Source organism: Protopterus annectens, chromosome 8.part0 (assembly GCF_019279795.1).
Source record: "Protopterus annectens isolate FY-2018-M chromosome 8.part0, PAN1.0, whole genome shotgun sequence".
In the NCBI taxonomy this organism is placed as follows: domain Eukaryota; kingdom Metazoa; phylum Chordata; order Ceratodontiformes; family Protopteridae; genus Protopterus; species Protopterus annectens.
Window position 1 is genome coordinate 1,073,441,583 of NC_056741.1, and position 12,373 is coordinate 1,073,453,955.

The window sequence follows — 12,373 nt, forward strand, 5'->3', positions numbered from 1 at the left end:
TTTTAGCAACAGAGTCGTGCGCGCGACTGTGCAGGTACAGCGGACAGCAACTATGCGCCGCATCGGAATAAACAGGCATTATTCTGCATTATAATTTCATTAAAGATTAGTTAAAATATTATCTTTCCTTAAATAATGTCATAGTAATAATAAATAATGTCATGCCTGTGGTGTGGGCTATACCGCTGGTACCACGGTTGGCTTTGTTTGGTGGAGGCGTCCGTGCACTATAATAACAATGCCTAAGCTTCAACATTGTATAGGGGCAGCAGTTCAGAGTTGTGCAGAATTATATCAAGAACCCTAGTTTTCTTTGGCATCCTTACTGCCTTCCATACATTTCTTCACCTGTTCAGATTTTTGCAGAAATTTGACATTTTTGCCTCATATTTTCATCTGTTCCTTATAAAATGATGGTTTTCTGACAAATCAGTGAAGCTTGAAATCACTAAACAATAATTGAGGTTGTTTTAATGGTTAAGATGTTTGACTCACAGACACAAAGTGCAATGTTTGATTCTCACCTTTGGGAGGGAAATTGGCTAGGTTTAGAATGGCCTGTTAAGAAAGCTATTCTAGTAATTAGTTATGAACTTACAGAGCCATGAGTCTAAAGAAAAATGAAAACTTTAAGCTCAATTCCTCAGAGATGCTCTACATTTGGCTACTTCACCTAAGATTTACAATGAATCTGCTGCATCTAAAGCCATCTACTGCTAAAATAAAGAAACTAAGTATCACTTTGCACTTCTGCTGATTATTTTTACTGCATTTCACAAGAATCCTAAGTTAATTGTTACATTTCTCACTCTTTATTAGAGTAAGAAAGATGAACTCTTTCCACTGCTGCTGTAGTACTTAATTACATTGTGACTGCTAGTTTTACACAACAGTAGTATCAAGAATATGTAGTTTTCCTGCACTTGAGCTCTAAAACAAGCATTTTTATATTAAGAGGGTTTTCTGACTGCACTCTGAAGTGTGCTATAGGCAAACCTATCTGAGTTGGAGGCTGCTGGCTGAAAGCTTATTGTGTGTTTTCTTGATTGGTCTGTAGGTCTTGTGTTGAAAACTTATTTTTCTTAATCTGTATAAGCCCAGTTTTTGTACTATGCTGCTATCTGCACACCAGCGGTTAGCAGTGCCCTGTATAGACATACCCAAACACTATCAAGTTAAATTTTCCCTTAGAATAATTATCTCCACAACCTTCCTTAGTTCCCCTGCTGTTCTAGAATCATCTGAGTTGTGTGCAAAGCAGCATCTCCTTGTTGGACAGCTGCAGTTCACACTGAGTATAGCACCCATTCTTTGTCTGTATGCTATTATCCCAGTTCAATTAAATCTCCCCACTCTTCTGCCTGGTTAAAACAATAGTAAAAAAAAATGAAATCATGGATAGGCACCTTCCTGCTATCTCTGTGGCCAGCCTAGTGGACATGGGCATCCTGGGGCAATTTAACAATTGTCTCATGTATACTGACAACCACTTAATCCTGAAACAAACAAACACAGTAGATGAGAGATTTAGTTATATTATGAAATTTGAGACATGACTCTCACATGCTGACAAATCAAATGACAAACAGGTTGTCAGCACATCCACATAATTTCCCTTACTAAATAAAGTCTTGACACGTAAACCCACATATGTGGAGGTAGTCACAAGTAACTTACCAAAACCTCATAGGTCTCCTGTACGCTGCCCTCAGAAATTACATGCAAACAAAACCAAGTCAATACCAACCACTATACATAAAATACACATCACAGTGTCTCAACAAGCATAGGAAACTCCATCATGAGACACAGATGCCCTCCTCAACAGGTTGGATAAAGAGAGGGTTACCGTCAGTTAGTTACCTGTCAGGGGCCAGGATTTGCCTGATCATGCAGACACTCAGGTCACTAAACCACAAGTAGCAATATGTGTGAATGATCTATGACTTACCTTCCTGGACTATATAAAGAGAGACATGATGGACCTCTCTGAATATGTGTCGCAAGGTGGTATGAGCCTCACATTGAGCAGCTTACCTACTGATGTAATTTCATGGGGATCCAGTATTGATCATTCTGGGATAAGATGATCAACACACCATGCTGCTTTGCCAGAGATGGTCAGCACCTGTCACTGATAGGCTTTTGAACACTGGGCAGGACATTAACCACCTCCATAGTGCCTTTTTTAGTGCCAAACCAACAGACTTACCAATATAGCAAATTCTTCTAATGCCAAGCTAAAGGTACTACTGCTCAGTGCTAGGAGTCAGCAAAAACGGCACTTTCTGGCACCTCTCATTGCCCTGGAAAATACTGACATCTTTGTAGTTACAGAGAAGTGGTTCAAGGCTGCAGAAAGCATCCCAACAGTACAAGGCTACAATGCCTATCACACTTTCAGACCACCCTCTGAAAAGAAAAAAAAAACGAAAGGAGGAGGTGTTTCCATCTACATAAAAAGCAATTGCACCTCTAGATTGGTCAAGTAGGAAATTTCTTGCTTGAGCTACTCCTTGCCAGCTGACCATAGGGAAATCACCCATGATATCATTGCTAGCTACAGGTCCCCAACCACAAACCATGAAATCTACTCCGCATACCTGAAGTTAATAGAATTATGTACCATTCAGCCCAACACACTATTCACAGGCAATTTTAACTACCCCTCCATAAACTGGAAAACATATATGACTACTAACATGTAGGCTCAGAGATTCTGTGACTTTGTCAGGGCAAATGCTCTGGAACAGCTGGTCTGCATTCCCATTATGGGTTCAAATATTTTTGACATAGTACTCACAATCATGGGGATGTGTTGCACCCCACCCAGTGTAATGTCCTCATTGGTAAGATCGGATCATAAATCGGTCTTCTTCATAATAAATTTAATGATAGTAACCTCATCAAACTATAAAACCCTAAATATTTTTTCTTAGGCAAATTACCTCCTATTAAGTGACAGCATAGGTAATTTTAAAGCTCCCCCTAACTCCAAAAACTTGAAGGCCTATGCAGAACTATACACAAATGCCCTGTACAACCACTTAAGCAATGTCATAGAAATTATAGTACCTGACCAAACTAAACCCAGGTCTAGCCAGAAAAACAAGTCACCCTGGTGGACCCCTGGCATAAATAGACTATACAACAGAGGTAGGAAATTCCTGTCTCGAAGTAAGTGGGAGGGTGCACAACAGAGAAAAAAATCCATCATTAGTCTCAATAGGCAAATCAGGGACATGGGCACCGGAACCATAGAGCGAGGGGGGAGGGGAGCCCCCTCACTTTTGCAGATCATCCAACCTCCCAACAGTCCTGAATTATATGCTGACATCATCTCACGGTACACGTATTTCTGGGTTTGTGAGTGGGAACAGAAACGGATGGTTTTATGAAGCTACTGCTTATCTTCTGGATGGTATTTCCAGGTTTTATTTAGCTGCTGTAAGGACTGAGGACGGAGCCTTCTGTTTTTGAGTTAACAGTGTAAATGTGACCTGAATCTTGCAAGCTTATTTCTTGTAGCATGTGCGCTAGATGAGATTTTGAAGTTGCGGAAGTGATTACCAGTAAATGAATGTTTACTCTTCTGAATCATGTTGTTTATGACCTATTCGGATAACTACCCTTCTGTGTTTGTCAGGCTGTCCCCGCTTTCCTATCGAAGAGGCACGCATCCCTTGTGTTTCCATGGTGAGGGGGTGTGGTGAGTAATGCTAGTGAAAAAGACTGGTACTGCTGCCAGCACATCTACATTTGTACTGAAGTGTACCACTTTTACTTGCAGTACATCAAGGGAAAAGCAGGTAAGATTTCTCTTAATACTGGATTAAAAAAACAATACGTGAATTTGATGAAGCACCCATTTGTTGAGCCTCGGACAGAAAATCACTAGAATTTTTAATAAATAAATAATTAAATAAATGCAGTCCTTGAATGTGAATACGGAATGTGTTACACATCTAGTACGGCTGTCTCAGCTGGAATACAGCCGGGCAGCTGTCTGTAATGAACACCACCAGTTAACATATGTCTGTCCATAGTTTACAGCTGCAGCGGCTATGCTTTACAGCTGTATTTCTCTATGGTAAAGTGCTGCTGCAGCCAGTTGGTTTTAGCAATGTGGCTTGCAGGGCAATGTCTGACGAGCTACATGCCGGAACCCGTTCTGAATAGTGCAGTTTTGTCATTATTGGTGCATGCATTTTGCTTTATTGCCTACTGGAGAAATGTTCAAACAATACATTTAAAATGCAGTTGTGTATGAAAGTAGACCTTTATGATGGAAATGTTCTGAATAGGGCAGTTTTGTCATTATTGGTTAATGCATTTTTGTTTCATTGCCTACTGGAAAAATGTTTAAACAATAAATTTAAAATGCGCTCTAACTTAAGTATAACAAGTGTGCTGTATTACACAAGGAATATAATTTAATACAATCGGGAAGGTGAATCAGGGAATGCATACATGTATGCATGGCCCTAAAAATGTGTTTGAAAACAGCCCAGAGGAAAGTCTGAAAGGCTCAAAATCATGGGCAAATTTTAAGCTTTACTCTTGTTACCAAAGCAATGGATGAAGGTAAAACAGTTCACACCACATTACCTTGACCTGGCGAAGCCTTTTGACACAATCCCCTACTCAGGTGTAGTACAAAAGATGAATAATGTAAGAGCAACACTTACATCACCAGCTGCATTGCCAACTTGGCTCACAGGATGCAGGAGATCAAAACAGGGGAAGAGACCAGTCATCAAAGGAGTCCCCCAGGGTTCGGTGCTGAGACTTTTTCTGTTTGGCATATACATCTCAGGAGGAAAAGGAAATACCAAACAGCTTTGGCCAGCTAAGTTTGAGATGACTGCAAGCTAGGAGAAGTTATTGAATCCCCAAATGACTAACCATCATGCAGGAAGGTTTGTCCCAAATAACTGGTGTCAAAATCATGACAATGCCCTCTGAGAACTGATCCAATTGTTTGGTATTTGGGAACTTGTGTGTACAGTGACCTAACTTTTGACCAACATGTGCCCAGAGTCATAAGAAAGCCTTTCTATATTGCACAGCTTATAAACAAATTGATTGTGACTAGATCTAGAGATGTTGTTGTCCCCCTTTACAAAGCTCTCTTTATGTCAATCATTTTGTATAATGTCCACTTTGGCATGTATCTGTCCAGCCTAGGGTTACCACCTGTCCCTCTTTGCGAAGGACAGTCCCACTTTGGACAGTTGTGTCCTGCGAAAAAAACTAAAAAATGGCAAATGTCCTGAGATTTTAAGACCAAATATATTTCTTAAATTTTATTTAATAATTGCACAAAACTGTTATTTTGTATATGAAACACATAAATATTATATCAAATAGCAAAGCAACTCAAATGCTACAAAAATAAGCTTTTATTTTGGCAAAAAAGTGAAGTTCTGACCTTTGCACTGGCCATGGGTATGTTTTGTCCTTCAAAATCTCACATTTCTACAAAAAATGTCCCACTTTGAGCATTTGAAAAGGTGGCAGCCCTCGTGCAGCCTCATGCAACAACTGGAATATCTTCAGAGATACCTTACTAAAAGGATACAAGTCCTAAACAATAGGTCTTGCATGGACCACCTCAAAGATTTATTATTATACTCAGTATCCTACAGAGTGCTTAGAAGTGACATGTCTGGCATACATAGCATCCTCTGACATAATACAGATGGACCTACTGAACATCAGCAAGTCAAATGGTATCAGAAATACTCAGTCCAGGTATCTAAACTGAATGTTGTGGAGAGATGGATATATATCACAGAGGCTACCACTGTTCTGGAACAGACATTCCATAAAAATAAAGCAACGCTCATCCATCCATATTCAAATGCAACTTGGATTTAAGATGGGTAATAGAAAATGTACTCCAGGATTTCCCCTCATTCCACTAATGGATAGAGGCAGTTCCTAAATGCTGCATCCCCTACATGGCCCCCTCAAATTATCTATGGTATGATCACAGTTGTTCTCACTAGGGCTAATATACAATTATCAAATATGGGGATAGCTAAGACCAATCAGAAAATGTTAATTCAAGCACCAAAATGGAATTGGCTAAGCTGCAAATGTCCGCCAAGTGAACCTATGTTGTGGTAGCAAATAGTTATAAAAAAATTACCCTTTTTAGTTCACTAAGTGCCCCTGTCACCACCACCCCCAGTCTTTAACAGCTTCCGGCGCTTATGATCAAGGAACTAGTCAAGTTTTCAGAAGCTAAATATGAGACTAAAACAGCCTCTGAAGCAAAGGATAACCATAAAGCATTTTAATTATGCCCTAAGTCTTTAGGGAAACAATCAGCAATATACTGTGCTGACTATGGATGGCACTACCTATACTCAGCCAGAAGAAATAGCAAACCGGCTGGCTGATAAATTCAGCTCAAATTCCCACCAATAACCTCCAGTCACTCACCACAAAATACCCCCACCATTCCTTTGCCTGTTATCATAGAACAGCAAGTGTCACTCCATTCTCTAAAGCTAGAAACATGGCATCAATGGGCCCTGATGGAATACCAGGGTGCCTTTTAAATAGCTTGAAACATGACATAGCAGGCCCACTCAGATCTCTATTTAAACACAGTCCCCAGACAGACTTTATCCCAGTAGAGTGGAGGACAGCAACAGTCATCCCTCTGCACAAGGGGGGCCATAAACTGACCCAGGAATCTAGAAACCCATAAGTCTGACTAGTCTGTTATACAGGGCTATGGAAAGGATAATTATGAATCTCATTAAGAATGACATAGGAAATCTCCAGACTCTAGACCTAACCCAGCTTGGCTTTGTCAAGGGCAGGTCCTGCCTGCTCACTCTGGTGGACCTTTTTTAGAAGGTCAACAAGGCCATGGAAGAGGGTTAGGCAGTACATACTGCCTACCTTGAAATAGCCAACGCATTTGACACAATACCCCACTTGGGTATTACAGATAAACTCACAAAATTGGGCATAAACCTTTACATCACCAGATGGATAGCCAAATGACTCACAGAGAGGGCATATTGTTAGAGTGGGGGAATCCACATCCAGCTAGTGGCCAGGCACCAATGGAGTGCCACAGGGCTCAGTGCTGGGCCTCCTCTTGTTTGGAATATATTTCTCAGATGTCAAGGCAAATGTAAATGGTATTTGGCTGACCAAGTTTGCTGAAGGCTGCAAGTTGGGGGTAATCAATGACTCCCCAAACCATGTTGATATCTTGATGCAGATTAATGATTGGTGTTGGAGCCATGCCCTCAAACTAAATGTGAAGACATGCATAATAATACTCTTTGGGAAATCAAATACCTCTGCAAATTACAACATTGATACCACCTCCTTAAGAGTGGACCCAGTGGTGAGAGATCTTGGTTATCTCATAGATAGTAATCTGAACTTTCACCACCATGTGTCCATGGTCATGAGGACATCCTTCTATGTGGCTCAGCTTATAAGTAAGGGCATGGCATTCAGATCTAAGGATGCCATAGTACCACTGTACTCAGCCCTGATCAGACCAATAATTAAGTACAATGTACCCTTTGGCATGTACTTCACCAGGCTCCTGCAACAGTTGGACTGTCCTTAGAAGTTTCTGAGAAAAAAAATACAGGGTATAGTCAATATATCATATGTGGACCTATTAAAAGCCCTATCACTGTATTCAGTTTCCTACCGACTACTGAGGGGTTATCTGTGACTGACCTGCAAGGCAGTTTCTCACCCAGCCCTGATAGAAATGTTACATATTCACAAAACTAACTGCATGAGAGTTACCAACTCCAAAGATTTAAACCTGATCTATGACAATGGAGAGAGAGATATGTGTCCCAGAGATCACCTTCCTATTCACGTGAAGCAGAGCCCTTCCTTGACCCCCTACAAGCGCATGGAAAACTGCAAATTCACTTCAGCAGTATCCACTATCAGGTCACCGTTTTAGGACACTGGGCAGTAAGACAACCTTGAGATATAGACTGCAGTTTTTGTAAGAGGTAAAAATTCACAGGGTTGTGAGAGTTTCTTCTTGCTAGCAGTATCTACTATCAGATTGCCATTTTAGGATGCTGGGCAGTGAGACAAGATAGAGAAAACATGATAAAAGATAACATGCTTATTTAAACTCTGTTGTCAGGGATTGATAAAATACAACGATTATAGCAGTACTAAAATGAAATGTCATTCTCACTAAGAATATGATAATCTAAACAGACTACCCAAACATTTACTGAGGCATTCCTTTAGTCAGTAAATTATAGTATAGCATGCTAGTATATGTCTCTGCATGAAAGGAGTTTCTCAGCATATGCTGCTTTCTGTTTTATTTTTATAAACTATCTATATACTTACAGATTGTACCCAGCTCACTTACCCAGCTTCTGCACTCAAAGTACCTGTAGTTCTGAATTGCTAAACAAGTATTGCAATCTACAACTTTATTTAAAAAAGGTGTTCTGCACCTGTTTATTTCCACAGTTATTTTACTATATTTGCCTTAAAGTGTACTTTATTGTACATAATGATTTTGATTTGTTACATGCTGAGCACTCTTTGAAAATTACTTTTGCTTTAGGGATGTAATTTGATTAATTTAGTAAAATACTTTAAAAAGGACATACATTGCTAGTAATTATAACATTTTTGAAGGATTAATAGTATGCTTACACAAAATGAGTAATATTTCTTAATCATCAAACATATTCTGGAAAATGTGTCAGAAAGTATTACAGAATAGACTATGTTACTTCAAATGAGATCATTTACAGCCTGATTACATTACAGATGTGAAGTAGAAATGTACTGTGCAGCAGTAGAAAGTGGTAGTAGCTGAATCTAAATCACCCCGTCACAAACTACTGTCATGCAACACTTTTCTATGTGATTCATCACACTACAGCATTGTGAAGAAAATGCTGAGGCACAGTCTTAGAGCAGTTAAACCGTTTATGTACACAATCTTGAGATAATTTAAGAACAAAACATTGTGGTCGTAGTTGTTTCAAATAGATGATTAGCATACAATATGCATTTAACACTCATGTAGATACTTGGATCCCAGCAATCAGTAATTCAAAAATAATTACACATTTGAAGCTATGTTGTTATCACATCTGCTTAACCTTTTTTATATAAACTTTTATTGTGTTTATTGGATCTTACTTCACTCTTGTGAATTTTTTACTTGCATAATTTGCACTGTGGAGCTTTTCTCCCAGGGCCTCCGCTGAAGAAGGGCACAAGCTCAGTTGGACTATCCAAGTCAATAAATGGCAAATAAATAAAGTATCTATGCATATTGCAGTATATCAGACTTGTAATTCATTAAGATGGTAATAAAATGAAGTTCTTTGGCTAGTACGAATAATTTCAGAGGAAGCCATTACTAGTCTTCTGTTTGTGGGCAGTAACAACCATGCACAGTACACCATTCTAATCAGAACAGATGCTACAGATGTTTATTTGTGTGATGTGTGCATCTGTGTATGTGTGCATTACAATAATGAAAAAAACAAGTTTGAAACTAAACTAAACATTATCACCTCTTTTCTGTTAGCAAATATATCTTGTTTCACAGTTAAATCAAAAACATAAGCAGCATGTTTAAATTATGCACATACTAATATACCTGTTATAACTTAAAATGCTTTTTGATGGCCACTTCATCTGTATGGAGTCAATATTCATCACATAAAGTATGTCTGGCTAACTGACTGTGCACACACACACACACACACACACACACACACACACACACACACACACACACACACACACACACTCAGATAATGTAAATATATCCCCCCATACATACATGTTGTAGCTCATTTTGTTGTTATATGAAACTTTTCCTCTATCAGTCTCATTGCACTTGGTTCTCTCAGTCCAAGAATCATCCTCCTTAATAGGATTCCACTTTTCTTTTGCTACAGTTACTTGCATGTTACAGTTTTTTGACATAAGGTAAATTACAGTTTTTGTTCGTAAGACATAAAGTCTGCTTCATAGGCAGTACTATTTTTCTGCCGACTACTTGTATTCAGCTGTGTTTCTTCTTCCTGAAAAGTCTTTCTCAGCACTGAGAAGGCTGAGTGGCGTAACCTATTTTGGAAGTCAATACCCATGAAAAAGTATAAGATGGGATTCATGCAGCTGTTTAAGTAGGCAATGCAGGAAGTAAGTGGGGAGCCGATGTCCATGAACATACCTTTATAGTTGTAATATTTGAGGAGAAGAAACACATGGTATGGCATCCAGCACAAGAAAAATGTCACTATGATGGCAAAAATGATCTTGTAAGTTTTGTTGGAGCTGATAAATCGTCTACTCCTTACCTTTATAGCAATAATTGCATAGCAAGTCGCAATAACTATAAAGGGAATTAGAAATCCACAGAAAAACCTAATAAAATACACAGTTTGCTTGTTTCTCTCTTTATCATCGCGGTCTACAGATGCAGACAAACTAAGGCTGAGTGTGCACTTGCTTTTGTTGCTGGAGTTCATGACTATGTTACGAAAGACATAAAAAGGTGAGCTCATTATTACAGACAAAACCCAGACCACTATGCTGGAGATGGAAGCAAATCGGATAGTCCGCTGATTCTTGCTCCAGACTGGGAAGACAACAGAAGCACAGCGATCAAAGCTGATCACAGCCAGCAGGAAGACACTGCAAAACATGTTCAAATACTTGATGAAGCTGTTGACTTTACACAAAAATTGCCCGAAGGGCCAGTAGGTGTAAAATGCATTCTTAATCAGGGGGATTATACGTGCAAGTGAAAATATGAAGTCCGCCACTGCTAAGTTAAGAAACCATATGGAGTTCACAGTTTTCTGCATCTGGAATCCTGTGATCCAGATAACAATGCCATTTCCTACAGTTCCCAGTATGAAAATAATTCCATAAAGAGCTACTTGAACCATATCCATAATCTTGTCAACATCCAGTTCTGCATTATTCTTTGTCACTGGAATAGCAGCTGTAATATTGTGCTCCATTTCATCGATCAGAATAAAAATATCCACTGAAAGGAAACAGTAAAGTATGAAATAAACACACCTCAAGTCATACTTTAGTGAGCCATATTTTTAAAATGCTCTGTCTGAGAGCTGCTTAAGGCAGAAGCAGGTCTGGATACTAAGAAGCATTAAAAAAATCTATTACTTATAAGCATTTGGAAATGCCCTCCCAAGGAGGGTTACACACATTGCTTTCCAGAGTGGTTCCTTAGAGATAGTAGTAAAAGAAAACTAAACAAAACGTCTGTCTGCATCTGTAGGCGTTACACTATGCAGTTTGGTTTCTGGCCAAAAAAAAAAAAAACATGCATTGAGTAAAGAAAAGGAGAACAACAGTTTACATCAATGAGGCATTTTTAACCATTTTAGTGCCTGAGGTGAGCAGTTGCAATTTACATCATTCACACATTTTAGGAACCAAATAATTCTTGGGACCAGTGCAAACTGATATAAATCTTCACAGTGCCTCACTTCATTAATGTCACTTCTTATTAAAACTACTGCAAAATGTCCAAACAGAAGCCGACTGAGAACAAAGTAACTTATGTCCCACATGCATATTTTGTTTAAAGAATTAAAGATGGACACGCTGATTAAATATGAAAATATTAGAACAACTGCAGAATATTTTCTGCCATGTATAAACCTGGAAATACAAACTGTCAGCAGATAAGGTCACTTAGTCTTATTCCTGTAGTGTCCCATCACACATTTTAGCACACAGCTTCTAACAGACTTATTCATGTAGCATCCCATCACATCTTTTAGCACACAGCTTCTTTACAGACTTATTCCTGTTGTGTCCCATCACACATTTTAGCACACAGCTTCTAACAGACTTATTCCTGTAACATCCCATCACACCTTTTAGCAAACAGCTTCTTTACAGACTTATTCATGTAGCATCCCATCACATCTTTTAGCACACAGCTTCTTTACAGACTTATTCCTGTTGGGTCCCATCACACATTTTAGCACACAGCTTCTAACAGACTTATTCCTGTAACATCCCATCACACCTTTTAGCAAACAGCTTCTTTACAGACTTATTCATGTAGCATCTCATCACATCTTTTAGCACACAGCTTCTAACAGACTTATTCCTGTAGCATCCCATCACATCTTTTAGCAAACAGCTTCTTTACAGACTTATTCCTGTAACATCCCATCACACCTTTTAGCAAACAGCTTCTAACAGACTTATTCCTGTAGCATCCCATCACACCTTTTAGCACACAGCTTCTTTACAGACTTATTCATGTAGCATCTCATCACATCTTTTAGCACACAGCTTCTAACAGACTTATTCCTGTAGCATCCCATCACACCTTTTA

The 12,373-nt window shown here is 39.0% G+C and overlaps 1 protein-coding gene across 1 annotated transcript; it reads right to left on the reverse strand.

Annotated features, from left to right (window-relative positions):
• Nucleotides 1–8,943: 8,943 nt before the first annotated feature.
• Nucleotides 8,944–11,232, reverse strand: LOC122809225 (chemokine-like receptor 1). The gene has a single exon (XM_044080541.1). The coding sequence runs from the start codon at nt 11,016–11,018 to the stop codon at nt 9,984–9,986; it is 1,035 nt and encodes a 344-aa protein (XP_043936476.1). The 5' UTR covers nt 11,019–11,232; the 3' UTR covers nt 8,944–9,983.
• Between the last annotated feature and the right edge of the window lie 1,141 nt (nt 11,233–12,373).